Source organism: Calliphora vicina, chromosome 1 (genome assembly GCF_958450345.1).
Source record: "Calliphora vicina chromosome 1, idCalVici1.1, whole genome shotgun sequence".
NCBI classification, from domain to species: domain Eukaryota; kingdom Metazoa; phylum Arthropoda; class Insecta; order Diptera; family Calliphoridae; genus Calliphora; species Calliphora vicina.
Genome location: NC_088780.1, coordinates 64,307,969 through 64,327,493, shown reverse-complemented (window position 1 = coordinate 64,327,493; position 19,525 = coordinate 64,307,969). Strand labels below are relative to the sequence as shown.

Sequence of the window (19,525 nt, the reverse complement as noted above, 5' to 3'; positions counted from 1 at the left end):
GCGCCCTGTTACACAGAAAAAAATTACGACAAATCAATTGTCATATTAATTACCAATTCGTCAATACAATTATTTTTTTAATTAAAAAGGTACCAACAATCGATTTTGTAAATATAAAAAATAAAATTGTTACTTAAAGTTGTTAACATTCAACAATATTTTTTAACTAGAAGATTGTCTTATTGAACAATTAATTGGTTAACAATCAACTATTATATTTAAAAATTAAGATAATCATATTGAACAATTTTGTTGTTAACAGTTAATTACATTTTCTCTAATGGATTTAAAAGAAATTATTACTATTTTATTGACCTTTCTATACTAAGAAAAACAATAAAGGGTTTACTTAAGTGGTCCTTTATTAATAATTACAAGTTTTAGTCTTACAAAATTACATTCAAAAGGGAGTTTTTCTTGATATTTCATCCCAATCTTATCGGCTGAGTTCTACTTAAGTCGGACAATCGTGGATATAATCGAACATGCATTATACATCAGGTATGACTTCGGATTCGGTTAAAGAGGAGAATGCATTGGATCAACGACACATTTGGCCGCTGTATAATTCTTATTAATGGATGGAATCTTGCTTAAAAGTTACAACAACTTATTTCATAAACATACCTTGTATATTTTTATTTAAGAATTCGTGAAAATTTCCAATAATATCAATTCATATTTTATTTATAGATTTTTATTTTAAAATGTACAAATTAATTTGTCTTTTTGACATTTTTTATTTTATTTAAATGAATTATTCAACAAATAGAATACTTGATAAGAAAATAATAAAAATTGTTAATATAACAATTTACAAATAAATTAATTAAAAATTACAAAAGTTAACCAAGTGTTTACAATTTTTTTTAATTATTTAAGAACTGTTGTCATTTTTTTCTGTGTATGTGAGAAATATTAACATTCATAAGGACCTAAGTGTCTTCCTGGTGACAAATGAAATAAAAAAACAATTGGAGTCACATTTAAAAAAGTTAGAAGTTCACCTTAACCCACTTGCACGAACATTAATGACTAAGAAGAAGGAATCCAACAGACCTGCGCTGATGATAGGATCTATAAATTAAACATAATTTTTCGTCCAACTGTGGTGGGACGTAAATAAAAATTAATATTTAGATTTAAGATTTGAACAAATTATTGATAGTTCATATTATTTTGTGAAGATACAATAAATAAAAAAAACGAAAAAAACAACGTCATTAATTCCAAAAAAACCAACAACAACTAATTTTTATGTAATTTTTGTATTTTTAAAGATTTTTTATAATATTTTAATAAAGATTTAATAATGGAAGCAATAACAAATAACTAGTTTTTTATATATTTTTTTTCAAAATACTACGTTTTTAACCACATTTTTTTGGCTCATTTGAATAGGTTCAACGTCATTAATTCCAACAACAAATAATTTTTATGTAATTTTTTTTATTTTTAAAGATTTTTTATAATATTTGAATAAAGATTTAATAATGTGTATATTAGGGTTCTATAGCTGAAACAAAAAGTCGACTTTTCGACCTTTCGACTTTTTTCGTTTTTTAAAAAGTCGACTTTTCGAATTTTTAGTTAATCGACTTTTTTCGACTATTTTCGACTTTCCGACTATTTTCGACTTTTTTCAACTTTTTACCATTTCTTGTAAAAAATACATGGTTTCTACATTTATTGATGCGCCTTTTGTAATGTTTAGCAATAAAAATGAAATTTATCAAGGCGATAATATTTAGAATAATGTTGTAAGAATTTTGTGTAGAAAAAAGCTTTATTTTATAAACATTTATTTATTATTTACATATTTATTATTACATACACTACAAAAAATGCAAGTGCAATATTTTTTTTTAAAATCTAAAAAGTCGACTTTTATCGACTATTCGACTCTTTTAGACTTTTATCGACTATTCGACTTTTGAGATAACAAAATCGATTGTTCGACTTTTTTCCGACCAAAACGTCGATTTCGACTTTTTTCAGGAAATAGTTGATTGTTCGAAGAATCGAACAATCGACTTATAGAACCCTAGTGTATATCGTATAAAAATACGATTTGGGAGGGAGTTATAAAGTTTTTCTATTAATGGTAAGGAAATTTCGGCCCATGATTTCTTTAATCCTTCAATTAAGGCTTCTTTAATTTCATATTGTCTGCCCGACTCATACACTTTGCGAGAAACTAATACCCAAATATTTTCTATAATATTCAGGTCAGGAGAGTATGGTGGCCACTCCAAAATATTAACGTTTTGGCTTCCTATCTATTCTTTTACAATTCTTGCAGTGTAAATCGGGGCATTATCTTGTTCAAATATCCATGGAATGGGTCCAAAGGCTGCACAGTGGGGCAGAATCGAAATTTTTTGGAAATAAATCTGATATTTCTAAACGGCTGGTCTGATCGGTATAAAATTTGAATTGGGCGTAGCCAAGGAGTATTCGAGTTGAAGTTATTAAAATGGGTGCTACAAATAATCTAGGGGCGGCGCTATGGGGGCTCAAAGTAGGGTACCTTCGACATGTAAAATTTTTAAACACGTGCCATTTTTTTTGTTTCCCATCCGATTTCAAAGAATTCGAGTTCAAAAGCCGAGCGCTTTCCAAAAATATAATATTTTTGAAGGACAGAGTTTTAAAGTGGCATATTTTTGAATCTTATTGGGATATTAACTTGAAATTTTTTTTGTAAGACCAAAAGTTAACTTATCTAAACAAAAAAATATAGCTCGGAATAAATGTGGATCAAATTGTTCCTAATATTTGCAATCCTATTAAAATTTTGATATAAATTTTAGTTTTAGAAACTCAATGAATATGTAATAAAATCTTTATTTATTAACGAAACTCAATGAAATTTTCAGCGTTTTTTAAGTTTCTCATTCTAAATAACAAGGTGTAAAAAAACTTGTCAAAGGGTCAAAGGGAATCCCGCAATTCCTAAAAATTGGAGCGAAAATCCCAAAAATGCTATTTTTACAATTTTGTCTATAGGGTCCACATTTCCTTCGGGGCTGGGAAAATACTTTAGGGATAAATAGGGAACACATCAGGGTTTCCAAAACTGCTTTCCGTTTTCGGATCCCAGCTTTGGGATTTTAGAACATGTGGCCCAAAGTTGAAATTTTGATAAAAAATAGGTCAATTGCCAAAGGGCGTAGGGCCGACATGTTCGAAAAATAGGACATGTTTTTTATATCAAAATGTTCTCCGTAAAGAAACTTTATATGTAGAAAAACATAAAATTGTTATATGTTCTTAAAGAAAGTTGTTTTTTAATAAAAAAAAGAGTTATGTCACCTTTTTGTCCAAAAAACAGCAAAAATATACTATTTTTTGAATTTTTAAATTGAAAATCTGTTATTTTTGGATTCGTAATTGACATATATACATTGTTGAAAAGTAGACAAAATCCTCTATCCATTGATATATAACATGTCTACCTTATGTTTTTTACGTGTCAAATTAATTAGGAAAAACTTAACAACACGCTGAGAATTTTCCTAGCACTGTTATTTACATTCATAAAAATGTTATTATGTAGGCAACACGCTTTTTTATGAATTTCTATGTTAGGTAAATTCTCAGCGAGTTGTTTAGTTTTCCCTAATTTATTTGACACGTAAAAACATAAGGTAGACATGTTATATATCAATGGATAGAGGATTTTGTCTACTTTTCAACAATGTATATAACTTTTGACAATTACAAAATTCATGGAATACTTTTTTGAAAAATATGACAAAAATGCTTTTTATTGAATTTTGCATAGATACAATTTTTTTAAATTGAAATAAAATTTTTATTTATGAATAGTTTTTAATGAAAATTCACAGTTATGTAGATTTTTCTATTTAAAATGGAAAAATAAAAACAAATTTTGAAATTTGTTATCAAAAAAAAATATTGAAAAATCCCAAAAATGGTATTTTTTGGTTTTTTGTCTACAATATCCATACCAGGGGCGGGGATATCGGAACTCTTTACAAGATAATTAAGAACCTTTTTGGGCCATCTAAAATAGGTTTTGATATCGAGTATGCGATTTGAGAATTTTTGCCCTAAAGTTGAATTTTACATAAAAAAATAGGCATTTTTTTAATGGACCTGATCCCGTCGGTATCAAAAATTATAAATGTTTTTTTCATTTAACATATTTGGCGTAAAGTTAGCTTTTCCAAAAGTACAAATTCATTATACATCCTCTTAGAAAATTTTTAGATAACTTAAAAAGAATAAAAGTACTTTTTTCCCAAAAAAATTGCGAAAAATCGCCTTTTTTAATTTTTTTATATTCAAATGCATGTAACTTTGGACTCAGTCATGATTTTTGAACACTTCTTTCTTTATTTGATATATAGATTGTTAATCCTATAAAAGAAAAATTGAGAAAATCGGGAAATTTTTGGAACCGCGGTCATCAAAAAACTGGAGTATGGTGGGTAAAAATGTTGAAAATTTAATTTTCTAATGCGAATATCTCCTAAGATATAAGAGATAATTGATATCTACGAGGTTTTATGTAGAGCTCGACGAGAAGATTCCACATACGTAATTTTTTGGAAATCGGAACACAAACGAAGAAATAGGATCATTTTTAAAATTGAACATACCCAAGGTGTCCTATTTTGGGGACCCCTGGCCCCGCTCCTGGTGGGCCCATGAGGTCCAAGTTCAAAACTTAAACTCGGCAACACTTCCTCTTTGCGCATGTGAAATTTCATTCAAATCGGACTAAGCGTTTAGAAGTTACAGATTTATTTCACTCTTTTTTTTTCTCATACCACTGTGCGATGTTTCAAATTAGACTCATTCGTTTGGTGTTCTCACGGCCAATTTATATACGCTGCATTACCATCTAGAAAGCTCTATTTCTACAATGATCTTCAAACTAGAATATTCGAATTCTAGAGCTTTCGATATTAATCATCAACCATTCAGTGCTGCCACACCTACAAATAATGTTCAACTCCAAGCTTTTATTCAATGTTAATAATACCCACAGATATGTTACAGTTTAAGAGGCACTGCTGTTTGAGAAGCATTATACAACTTCAAGCCGGCCGTTAAAACAGTTATATTTAAATTCAAGTACAATTTCGTAACAGTATACTTAATCCTAATATTCGTCAGCAATTAAATCAGGGACTCATGGTAGAGGATATTATTTATAAATCACTAAATCCTTCTGATTGATTTTTTTCTAAATTGAGCTAAATCTCCTAGATACATTTTTCCAACGATAAAAATTTTATTTAAAAATAAGAGGTTGTTTAATAAATTACAAATAATTACATGATATGAATTTAAAGTACATAATAAAAATGTTGACTACTTTTTATACCCTACATCACCATAGTGGGGAGTGTATAATGCGTTTGTGCATATGTTTGTAACGAACAAAATATTAGTCTAACACCCACCTTAAAGTATTTAGATCGACTCAGAATCACTTTCCGAGTCGATTAAACGATGTCCGTCCGTCTGTCCATGTAAACCTTGTGTACAAAGTACAGGTTGCAATTTTGAATATATTTTGATAAAATTTGGTACATACAATTTTTTTAGCCCAAGGACAAAGACTATTGAAAATGGCTGAAATCAGTGCATTATTTCACCTTGTTCAAATAAACGTCCTTGTTCATAATGCCTTCGATTAATACTAGTTTCCCAACCCCTTTCGCTGATATGCAGACCCAAACCATTACACTTCTTCCTCCATGGAGTAATATTTTTTCCTTTTAACTCCTTATTCGGCTTCCGCCACACCATAGATTTCCATCACTTCCAAATAAGTTAAATTTGCTTTCATAGAGAAAATTACGTCTTCCCACCAATTTACATCTTTTTTTATATTAAATTTTAACCGATTATTCAACGGACGTATTGCCCGAAAAAAGCCATTAAATTCACGAAAGTTGTTTTTCGGCCAATACGGCCGTTGAACCCCTATTTTTTAATGGCTTGACTTATTGTTGCTTCTGAAACTGTCTGACTTCAGTAACAATTCTGGGGTCACTTAATCTTGGGTTAGCCTTGATTTTTCTAACAAAACGGAGCTCTTCCATCTCGGTTAGCATTTTTGGCTGCCCAGTTTGTATTTAAAATCAATTCGATCCTGGTTTTTATATCTTTGGATAATGTCACCGACAGTATTTGGCTTCATATTCAATATTTCAGCAATATTTTTATATTTTTTTCCTTTTTTGTAATGAAAATCACTACTTTTCTTTGCTCTAACGAAGTATTTTTTTCTTTACGACCCATCGCGGCTTTTATAAAAAATGACATAATTTTTTTTAGCTAACATTATTTGGTTGATGTTAATTAATGAGTGTATCCTAATTTACAGCTGTGAATTTTAAAGTAAAACTAAAAAACCGAATTAATGAAGCATGCATTTCTGTAGTATTTTAGTTTCTTATTATTTTAAAATAGATTCACTAAATATTAATTAAAACCAATTAGTGAAAAGTGAGCTCTAAATATTCTTACGAAATTGTACTTGAATTCAAATATAACGATTTTAAGGGCTGATTTTAAAGTAGCATAATGCTTTCAAATAACAGTGCTGTAATAGCAAACTGTAACATATATGTGGGCATTATTAAATAAAAGCTTTCAGTTGACCATTGATCGTAAGTTGGCAACGCTGTTTGAATTCGAATATTCAGTTAAAGAACATTGTAGAAAGTACACCACAGATGGCGTATGATCTAGAATATTCGAACTTTGACAGTTAAAGAGCAATCTAGAGTGCAGATGGCAGTGTTATAAATAGTGGCAGAGGTTGCAGTCGTTAGTCAGTTTATCAGAGACGCTATTTGAATAAACATCAACTGAGTGCCTTAAAGTGTGCTGTATTTTTCAAGTGAATTCGTATACATTATAAAGTGTCTGTATTTCTGAGAATTTATAAACGTGTATAAAAAAAACATTGAGTGACTATTTAATGCTGTTGTTGTTGTACATTTTAAATAAATAAAGAGTTGTTACAATTTTCAAACTACAAACGGCTTTTATTTGCAATCAAAAGTATCCGGTTTATTTAAAGGAAATAAACCTGCGTTTTGAAAAGGTTAAAACGTAACAATATGTACATTTAAGTAAAAATAATAAACATAAACAAGATGTCATTGAGAATTTTCAGATTTTATAAACTGATATATAAAAACAGAATATTAACCCTCCGTTACTCGCAACTGATCTGGTTGATACAGGCAAACATTTTTTAATTGTCAATTTTTTTAATCACCCTAAATTTTAAGCTATTTTTTTATAAAATAATATTTTTACTTCAATTTTTTTGTATTATTTTTAAATACATTGCATTTAATATTGTTTTTATCTTTTCGAAATAAAAAGTGAAGAGATTATTTTCAAACGCGTCTTTTTTTATTGATATCAATTTGATACATTGTGACTAGTCTCGATTGAAAATGATTGGGACTAACGGAGGGTTAATGAGAGTCACTGTATATATTTATATTGTTACGAAGCGTAAAGCATCATGTTTCGGGATGCAGAATTTTACATACGTTTGTTATAACCAGGGAAACCGGAAATATGCTCTAAAAAAAGCGTTTTAAGCACTTTAAATAAACAGTAAAAACTTTAAAATATGCTCTTAAATTTAAAAAGTATGCTCTTAAATTTAAAAATTATGCTCTTAAAAAACCAAACTTTTACATAATTTTTAACTAAAGAATATATTTTTATTTAAAAAATCAACACAATTCATTTCTAAAAAGGTAAAGTAACATAAAATAAACAAAAATAACAAGAACTAAAACAAGTATAATAAAAAATAAATACAACATAAAAATAATATGAACTTGAGTTATGAAAACGCCTCGAGAGTTATTTTCTGATGATATTTTATATAAATATAAAGTCACTTCTTCAATTAAGGTTATTATTGCAATAAATTACAAAATGTTGAATTAAATTTTCAAATAAAAATCGTTGTCTATTGGATCTGAAAACACGTTCTTTCAACATCAACTGATGTTAAGATAATATTTCTTTAGCACTTAATTTTGAAATCTGTATTGAGGAAAGTCCTTTGAACTGTTTAAAAATGCTTTCTATAATTTTTAATCCTTAATTTTTTCCTATTATTTGTTCAAATTTTATTTTAATATTAGTTTTAACACTACAATTTGGTATTTTATTAATATTTTTAAATTTTTGTTCCACTAAATTATACTGTTCGGTCATTGTAAGCTCAGCTGTTTAAAGTTATTTAATAAATGTTTCAATAAATCCAAAATTTCACATTATAAAAATTAAGTCATTTTTTATTGTAGGTGTATTTAAAGCATCTTTAGCAAATGTTAATAAACTGAGACTCCTCAGCATTTAAAGCATTGATAACTTCACACATTTTTTCAAAATTGTTGGCGTAATAATTAAGTTGAAAGCCATGTTCCTCAGCGAGTTACAACAGGCTCTGGTGGCAGTTGGTAAAAAGTAGTAAACAAAACCGCGGATATTTGTTTCATACTAACTTTGGCAGTAAACAGTCAAAATGTCACATATAAAAGCAAGCAGCTATTGTTTTAGTGACTACACCTTATTAAATTTATCAAATTACATTGACACATTGAACACAATATTCACAATGGAAGTTATAATTTTAATGTGAATATTGCTGTCTTTTTTTCTCATATTATATTTTATATGTATATTGTTTATTCTCTTAATATTAAAGAACGGTTAAGTTTGAATTAGAACTAAAATTTAATATTTAGATAGTGCTATTATTAAAATAGTGCTTATTAAAATGCTTAAAAAGCCATCTATTTTTCAATTTTGAATTTTAAACAAAGGAATAAAAACCTGTAACACAACAGTGAAAAATGAGTAAGACAAAATTTGTTTTTGATGAAGTCAAAATATTCTATTAAACAGTAAAATATGCTCTAAAAACGCAAAAATATGACATAAATATGCTCTTAAAACAAATATATGCATTTAAGGGTAAAATATGCAAAAATATGAACTCACAAATAGATGTCAAAATTCTTAAATAGTTCTGAAACGTGTAAATATCTTATCCATGTACCCATTAGACTCACCAGAAAAACATGCATTTGCATATTTTGGTTTCCCTGGTTATAACAAACAATAATATACGTATGAAAATGCATACACACAGCTACATACTTATATATGTACAGTATTGGCCATAACTAAAGCACCCCCTCAATCGATTTTTTCAAAACATAATTTTTTTTGATAAAAAATGCTTTTTTGAATTCTGATTTGTATATATTTTATTAACTTACTAGCTGAACCCGGTCCGCGTTGCTGGCCTTTAGAAAACATCTGTTTTATATTGCATATCGATCTCGATTTTAATATACAGTGTCGGTGAATCAACCTTCAATGTTAATACATGTAGTCGCATTTCGGCTGGTTCTAATGAATTCAAAAATTCAGTATGGAAATATCTTATTCATGACCCTATAAGCAAACCAAATTGTTTATTACAGACAGAAAATTAAAATCTGACTTTACACTGTTACCTAATAGGCTTTTCTGAAGACACCGTGAAAATATAATCAAAATAGGTCCAGCCATTTTTGAGTCCATACGGAACATATATACACACATCCATTTTTATGAAATATAGGGCATTAGCGGTATAATGTAAAAATTAGATTTTTACACACCCCTCCGCCCACAGACCGAATATCAAAAATCTGACTATACAGTGTTACCCGCTGGGATATTCTGAAGATTCCCTGAAAATTTCATAAAAATCGGTGGAGCCGTTTTTTATATATATAGATGGCATTAGCGGTATAATGTAAAAATTTGATAATGCCACGCCCCTCCGCCCACAGACCGAAAATCAAAAATCTGACCTTACAGTGTTACCCGCTAGACTATTCTGAAGATTCCCTGAAAATTTCATCAAAATCGGTCCAGCCGTTTTTGAGTTCATTCGGAACATACATACATACATACATACATACATACATACATACATACACACATACAAACATCCATTTTTATATATATAGAAGATAGGGCATTAGCGGTATAATGTAAAAATTAGATTTTTACACACCCCTCCGCCCACAGACCGAATATCAAAAATCTGACTATACAGTGTTACCCGCTGGGATATTCTGAAGATTCCCTGAAAATTTCATCAAAATCGGTGGAGCCGTTTTTTATATATATAGATGGCATTAGCGGTATAATGTAAAAATTTGATAATGCCACGCCCCTCCGCCCACAGACCGAAAATCAAAAATCTGACCTTACAGTGTTACCCGCTAGACTATTCTGAAGATTCCCTGAAAATTTCATCAAAATCGGTCCAGCCGTTTTTGAGTTCATTCGGAACATACATACATACATACATACATACATACATACATACATACACACATACAAACATCCATTTTTATATATATAGAAGATAGGGCATTAGCGGTATAATGTAAAAATTAGATTTTTACACACCCCTCCGCCCACAGACCGAATATCAAAAATCTGACTATACAGTGTTACCCGCTGGGATATTCTGAAGATTCCCTGAAAATTTCATCAAAATCGGTGGAGCCGTTTTTTATATATATAGATGGCATTAGCGGTATAATGTAAAAATTTGATAATGCCACGCCCCTCCGCCCACAGACCGAAAATCAAAAATCTGACCTTACAGTGTTACCCGCTAGACTATTCTGAAGATTCCCTGAAAATTTCATCAAAATCGGTCCAGCCGTTTTTGAGTTCATTCGGAACATACATACATACATACATACATACATACATACATACATACATACATACATACATACATACATACATACATACATACATACATACATACATACATACATACATACATACTAGAGTGACAATCAGTTGTATGGAAAAAATTGTTTGTTAAAATTTTGAAGAGTGCCGGGTGGAATATTGTGACACTATGCCTAAAAGTTAAGTGCTGAAAATTTGAGCCAAATCGGTCAACGATTTCTGGACGCGCATCGAGGTCAAAGTTCAGATATATGCAAAATTATACTATTTATATGGAATAAATAGGTGAAACTCGTTAAATTTCTGCATTGTTTTCTAGAAATGTATAGATTTATTTATATTAATGAATATTACATTAAAAAAAATTTTTTGGAAGTTAACCCTGCATCTCCTTTGGGTCAAAATGACCCAAAAACTGTATATTGCCAAAATTGAGGAAAAATGCAAATTTTTCAGATATTTTAAAAATTTTGCTACTAAATAAATACTTTTGCAATTGAATGCAAAATAATCGAAATGTGTACGTAATTATCGTTGTAATGAGATATAAATGACAAAATTTGGTTAAAAAATGTTAAAGTTATTACAAATTCGCCAGACCATTAACGTGTTTCAGGCCACTTGAACAAAAAATTTAGGAAAAAAAATTAACATATTTCGAGAAAAATTAAAATAAAAGCTAATTTTTATTTAAAATATGTCCGTATTTACTTGTGTATGAGTTTTTGTCTTCGTAGGATACCGTTAACCTATTCGCAGGTATGGCCAAAAAAAATTATTTTTTTTAACGGCTGTTTCAAATCTCCATTTTCAAATTTTTAAAAATTTTGTTAAAGAAATTTCAGAATTTTTTGATCATCACATTGGGATTTATTGAGATCAAAATAGGGAATAAAAATATGAAAAAATTATGTCAATACCTCTTCCAGTTTTTCCGTACCTACGATTTAAATTTTGCGATTTTCAAGAAAAACTATTTTTTTGTCCATATTTAGGCGAATGAGCCCAATTTCCTTAATGTTATAAATTTTAATTAAAACCTATTCATAATATTATAGTCCCTGTAATTTTAAATATGGTCTGAAAGTTTTACTAAAATCGGAAAACGATAACCTTAAATCGTGAAGGTCAAAGGTCAAATTTTTCAATATTTTGAATTTCTAAAGAAAAGATGGCGAAATGTTATATATTTTTGGGCCGATTTTAATGAGACTTGAGGAAAGTATAACTTAAAGTCCAGAATTTAAAATAACGGCACAAAAATGGAATTTAACTCTTAGCAGCACTTGGGGTCCAAATTACCCTCAACATTTAAAATCACGAAAAACACAGCCATTTTGACCCCAAGTGCTCTTAAAGGACTAAATCCATTTTTGCACTGTTGTTGTAAATGTTAGACCCCAATGTATATTTTGCTCAAGTTTCATTAAAATCGGCCCAAAAATATATAACATTTCGCTATCTTTTCTTTAGAAATTCCAAATATTGAAAAATTTGACCTTTGACCTTCACGATTTAAGGTTATCGTTTTCCGATTTTAGTAAAACTTTCAGACCATATTTAAAATTACAAGGACTATAATATTATGAATAGGTTTTAGTTAAAGTTTATAACATTAAGGAAATTGGGCTCATTCGCCTAAATACGGACAAAAAATTTGTTTTTCTTGAAAATCGCAAAATTTAAATCGCAGGTACGGAAAAACTGTAAGAGGTATTGACATAATTTTTTCATATTTTTATTCCCTATTTTGATCTCAATAAATCCCAATGTGATGATCAAAAAATTCTGAAATTTCTTTAACAAAATTTTTAAAAATTTGAAAATGGAGATTCGAAACAGCCGTTAAAAAAAATATTTTTTTTTGGCCATACCAGCGAATAGGTTAACGATATCCTACGAAGACAAAAACTCGTACACAAGTAAATTCGGATATATTTTAAATAAAAATTAGCTTTTATTTTAAATTTTCTCGAAATATGTTAATTTTTTTCTAAATTTTATGTTCAAGTGGCCTGAAACACGTTAATGGTCTGGCGAATTTGTAATAACTTTAAAATTTTTTAACCAAATTTTGTCATTTATATCTCATTACAACGATAATTACGTACACATTTCGATTATTTTGCATTCAATTGCAAAAGTATTTATTTAGTAGCAAAATTTTTAAAATATCTGAAAAATTTGCATTTTTCCCGAATTTTGGCGATAATACAGTTTTTGGGTCATTTTGACCCAAAGGAGATGCAGGGTTAACTTCCAAAAAATTTTTTTTAATGTAATATTCATTAATATAAATAAATCTATACATTTCTAGAAAACAATGCAGAAATTTAACGAGTTTCACCTATTTATTCCATATAAATAGTATAATTTTGCATATATCTGAACTTTGACCTCGATGCGCGTCCAGAAATCGTTGCCCGATTTGGCTCAAATTTTCAGCACTTAACATTTAGGCCTAGTGTCACAATATTCCACCCGGCACTCTTTGAAATCTAAGAAAAAAAAATCGGCTGTCACTCTAATACATACATACAAACATCCATTTTTATACCCTTCAGCTTCGTGAGAAGGGTATATATAAGTTTGTCATTCCGTTTGTAATTTCTACATTTTTCATTTCCGACCCTATAAAGTATATATATTCTGGATCCTTATAGATAGCGGAGTCGATTAAGCCATGTCCGTCTGTCTGTCTGTCTGTCCGTCTGTCTGTCTGTCTGTCTGTTGAAATCAGTTTTCTGAAGACCCCAGATATCTTCGGGATCCAAATCTTCAATAATTCTGTCAGACATGCTTTCGAGAATTTTGCTATTTAAAATCAGCAAAATCGGTCCACAAATGGCTGAGATATGAGGAAAAAACCAAGACAACCTCGATTTTTGACCTATTTTTTTACCTATATCTGGATTACTAAGACATTATATAGACAATATGGATATCTAATGATAGATATTTCAAAGACATTTGAAACGACGTATATAAGACCATAGTAAGTTGGACCTACAATGGGTCAAAATCGGGAAAACAAATTTTGAACCCGAATTTTTTTTTTTTTTAAAAAAATTGAAAAAACAAAAAAAAATTTTTTAAAATTTTAAAATTTGAAAAAAAAAATTTTTTAAAATTTTAAAATTTAAAAAAAAAAAATTTTTAAAATTTAAAAAAAAAAATTTTAAATAACAATCGAAAAATTTTTTTTCCAAAAAATTCAAAAAACAACTGGAAAAAAAATTAAATTTTGTTTACCTAAAAATATTTAAAATTTTGAAGTATAATTTGGTGAAGGGTATATAAGATTCGGCACAGCCGAATATAGCACTCTTACTTGTTATATATATAGATGTACAACAACAGAATTAAATAGTCACTCAATGTTTTTTTATACACGTTTATAAATTCTCAGAAATATAGACACTTTATAATGTATACTCAGTTGATGTTTATTCAAATAGCGTCTCTGATAAACTGAATCACTACTGCAACCTCTGCCATTATTTATAACACTGCCATCTGCATTCTAGATTGCTCTTTAACTGTCAAAATTCGAATATTCTAGATCTTACTAATACATACGCCATCTGTGGTGTACTTTCTACAATGTTCTTTAACTGAATATTCGAATTCAGATATGTTACAGTTTGCTATTACAGCACTGTTATTTGAAAGCATTATGCTACTTTTAAATCAGCCCTTAAAATCGTTATATTTGAATTCAAGTACAATTTCGTAACAGTATGTATATTCTGAATCCTTATCTGTCCAACATAAATCCTTAACAAAAATATTTAAAAATTGTTTACTTAGAAACCCTGCAGCGATAGAATAGTTCCTGTAAGAGTGTTTAACTAGTCCAGCTATGAAAACGTCGTCAGGCCAAATTCCGAATTATGTGAATGTGCTTCAGCAGAGGAAGTAATCAAATGTGTGGAAAAGCCTGACAACACGAGCTACTGGCGGAATATGTGGGTAATTGGTAAAAGAACTATCGCTGCCAGATAAAAATAAAGCCAAACAGCTTCTGAGGAAACATGCATCCGTCTACGCCTTAAAAAGTCAAAACCGAGGAAGAACGTCAATTGTAAAACATTGTAAAAATAGATACTGACGATGTGCGACCAAGAAAGCAGGTGCACAGACGTAGTGAAGGGAATAAGCTGGTAAACGAAATGCTGCGAAACAGAGTAATCGAACGATCTTCTATTCCTTGCAGGTTTTGTGTCGATTACATAAAGCTGAATGACGTCACCAAGAAAGTCAACTATCCACAACCAAGAATAGAAGATAGTGTGGAGACTCTAGCTGGAACAAAATGGTTCTCTACATTGGACTTGCAAAGATAACATAATTGCTGTAAAGGACTGGTCACATCCCAGAAGTCTCGAAGAATTGCGTAGTTTACTTGGCCTTTGTACATACTACAGACGATTTGTCCTGAATTTCGCCAGTGTAGCCGCAATCTTACATGAGCTGTCCAAGAAGTCGCATCCTTTCCAATGGACTGAAGCACAATAACTAGCATTCCAGAAGCTCAAGGATCTATTATGTACGGCACCAATTTTGTCATACCCTATACCTGGAGAAACGTTTGTGGTAGATAGCGGTCTACTTTCACAAGTGGTCGATGGGACTGTAAGAGTAGATATCTAACAAACTAGCAAACGGATAGTTCTTGGTTCGACTCTTTGCTGCGACTTATTTTTTTTTTTTTTGTTTGCAAATACAAAATTCGATAAATAACTCTACTAACAAAACAACTGATTTCCGGCTAAAAAATATAGCTTACTTTTGGGACATCGCGAACTTCGCAGATTGGTCTGAGGCGCAACGAAATTACCCCATACTGGCAAAGATAATAACGGCAAACGAAGAAGGTAGAATGCCAGCCCGCCATGAAATATCAGCCGAAAGTCCACTAATGAAATCGTATTGGGCTCTATGGAATAGTCCACAGTTGTTAAATGGTTGCTTACATCGAATATGGGAGAATGCAGACGGTAAAACGGTGACAAATTTAATTGTGGTGCCTGCCTCTAAAATAAATGAAGTAATAAAAGAGTTCCATGACGGTCGCAGTGGTGGTCTTCTTGGTGTGACGAAACCGCTAGAAAAGTTAAAACAACGGTTTTATTGGGTCGGTTGTCAACAGGCTGTAGACGATTAGATATCAAATTGTCCACTATGTATAGCAGCCAAAGGTCCTGTCCTATTTTAGATGGCCCAATAAGTTCTTAATTATTTTGTAAAGGGTTCCGATAACCCCGCCTCTGGTATGGATATTAGCCAAAATACAAAAAAATCCCATTTTTGGGATTTTTCAAGATTTTTTTGGGAATTGCGGGCTACTTGATAACAAATTTCAAAATTTGTTTTTATTTTTCCATTTTAAATAGAAAAATCTACATAACTGCGAAATTTCATTAAAAAATATTCATAAATAAAAATTTTATTTCAATTTGAAAAATTTGTATCTACGCAAAAACTCAATAAAAATCATTTTTTGTCATATTTTTCAAAAAAGTATTCCATGAATTTTTTAATTGTCAAAAGTTATATACATTTTTGAAAAGTAGACAAAATCCTCTATCCATTGATTATATATCAATGGATATATGTTTTTTAAGTGGCAAATTAATTAGGGAAAACTTAACAATTCGCTGAGAATTTACCTAACATAGAAATTCATAAAAAAGTATGTTGCCTACATAACAACATTTTTATGAATGTAAATAACAGTGCTATGTTAATTCTAAGCGAGTTGTTAAGTTTTCTCTAATTTATTTGCCACATAAAAAACATAAGGTGGACATGTTATATATCAATGGATAGATGATTTTGTCTACTTTTCATCACGCTGGTCCTAGCGTGATAAAATTTGAATTGGGCGTAGCCAAGGAGTATTCGAGTTTAAGTTATTAAAATGGGCCCTACAAATGCTCCAGGGGCGGCGCTATGAGGGCTCAAAGTAGGGTACCTTCGACATGTAAAATTTTTAAACACGTGCCATTTTTTTTGTTTCCCATCCGATTTCAAAGAATTTTGTATTTTTGAAAAGCGCTCAGCTAGGTCTTGGAAAAACATGCTTGCGTGTGCTATTTATAATTTCCTAGTTGTAGGCATTTCAGAATTTAAATTTAAAAATTTGGTCATACCTTGGTCCGCTTTTTTAAAAATATAGGGCGCAGTTTTGGACCGAATGGACTCGAATTTTTTTTGTTAGTTTGAAAACTAAATTACCAATAACATACAAAAGATTTCAGAGCAATATCAATTACGAATCCAAAAATCAATTTAAAAATTAAAAAAATAGTATGTTTTTTGGACAAAAAGTTGACTTAACTCTTTTTTTTATTAAAAAGCAAATTTCTTTAAGAACGTATAACAATTTTATGTTTTTCTATAAAGTTTCTTTACGGAGAAAATTTTGGTATAAAAAACATGTCCTATTTTTGGAACAAGTCGGCCATACGCACTTTAGAAATTGACCTATTTTTTATCAAAATTTCAACTTTGGGCCACATGTTCTTAAATCCCAAAGCAGGGATCAGAAAACGGAAAGCAGCTTTGGAAACCCTGATGTGTTCCCTATTTATCCTTAAAGTATTTTCCCAGCCCCGAAGGAAATGTGGACCCTATAAGCAAAATTGTAAAAAATACCATTTTTGGGATTTTTGCTCCAATTTTTAGGAATTGCGGGATTCCCTTTGACCTTTTGACAAAATTTCGATTCTGCCCCACTGTGGAGCGGGTCGATTTAAAAATCGGCCAAGTGACAAGGAAAATCATACTCTAGGTATCAAAATAAGAAACTTTGCCGATGCTCTAAAATGAATTCTGATGTTCCTTATTTTGAACCAAAGGTAAAATTTTGAAAAATCACACTTTGACCCATTTAATGTGCCCCAATCGAGTCTAATGGTGTTTTCTTTTCTGACACAAAATGTTGCCTATATATTTTGTACCATTTATTAAATGTTACCCATACCCTCATAATGAGTTGCATTTTTAACGATCACAATAGAACAAAAATCATTACCATTTATGCACTTTTCTTTTATGTAGCTTCTAAATATTATAAAACTATACTTTTTGCTTATATAAAAAGTGGTGCATGTCTAACCCTTTGCATGTCTAACAAGCACAAAATGGCGTTCGTGTCACAATAAACAAATTTGGAAAAATAAGGAACATCTTATTTTGATCCCTAGAATACGATTTTCCATGTCACTTGGACGATTTTTGTGCGTCCCTACACATCGACCCGCCCTAATGCTTGCTTATTTTATTGTTAATATTTTAATTTTACTTTTAACATGTGAGGGGAACAAATTTTAATTTACAAAACTAAATATTTAATACACGCCGAGATATAATCAAATTCTATAAATATTTTTTTCTTTCTTTAAGTTTGAACTTGATGTTGACGGTACTGCCAAACTCGGTTCATCAGTTCGAGGACTGGGTACTGATGTGGCCATTGTCAGTAGTATGGTATTTCTGGCGCAATTCATATTATCGATATGCATGGGAACAATTGTCTCTGTGTCTGGAACAACAACTGCTGTTGTGAGTACAGCAAGTTTTCTCAGTTTCTGTGGAGCTGTATCCGCAACCCAAATAATGTATTTAGATTTATAAATTAATAATGTATATGTAGTATATTTAAATTAATATATGTAAAAGTACGTACATACACATGTACATATATACATTAAGTGTAAATTAGGCCGTATCACTACAGGTATTTTCAGCCAACTTAGTATTAACACTTGTCAAAAACTAAACAAATATTGTATTCAAATTTTAAATATTTTCTTTTTTTGATGTACGGCCGATATTCAAACATTTTTCAAAAAAATAAAATAATAAATATAGCAAACCAAAAATATTAAGAAAATCTGAAATTTAAATAATATTTGAAGAAAAAAATCAATAAAATATTTTGGATACTATGTAAGCATGAAATGTATTTTCAAAATGATTTCTTGACATACCGTATGATTAATACACAGTGTTGTCATGATAATGAAAACAAAACAAAAAAATTCCATCCTATTTTTATTTAAACTAGTCAATAACAGAAACCAACTTTCATACAAATATTCTCCCGAATTAGCTCCATAACATTCAGAAATATGGTTATGGACATAAATTTCAAAACATAATTAATTAAATACGATTTATAATTTACTACAGCTTCCATAAACACATTTCAACTTTTTACCTTTTAAAAACAAATAAAAACGATCAGTAGTTTTAAAATTGTAACAACTCTTTATTTATTAAAATTTACACAACTATTTTAAAAGTCACTTCATTTTAATACAAACACTTATATTACTGACCTTCTAATGCTCAAGAATACATTGGTAATGCAGTTGATGTTTATTTTAACAGCGCACAGTGGTATAAAAAAAATAGAGGGAAATAAATATGAACTTCTAAACGGTAAGTCCGATTTTAATGCAATTTCACATACACAAAGAGGAACTGTTGTCGAGTTTAAGTTTTGAACTTGGAACTCATGGGACCACCACTGGCGCGACCAAGGGTCCTCAATTAGGACATCTGGGGTATGGTACATTTTTAAAACGATCTTATTTCTTCGTTTGTGTTTGTATCAATTATCTCTTATAGCTTAGGAGATATTCGCATTTGAAAATTAAATTTTCAACATTATTACCCACCCAACTCCAGTTTTTTGATAACATCGGATCCAAATATTTCCCGA

At 30.0% G+C, this 19,525-nt stretch overlaps 1 protein-coding gene across 1 annotated transcript in view; it reads left to right on the top strand.

Moving 5' to 3' along the window:
• Positions 1 to 18,491, top strand: part of lovit (loss of visual transmission) — a 163,439-nt gene extending 144,948 nt beyond the window's left edge. The window contains exon 7 of the mRNA XM_065498742.1: positions 18,202 to 18,491. Within this exon, the coding sequence (XP_065354814.1) occupies positions 18,202 to 18,432 (231 nt within the window). The 3' untranslated portion in view covers positions 18,433 to 18,491. The remainder of the gene's footprint in view (positions 1 to 18,201) is intronic.
• The last annotated feature ends 1,034 nt before the right edge of the window (positions 18,492 to 19,525 follow it).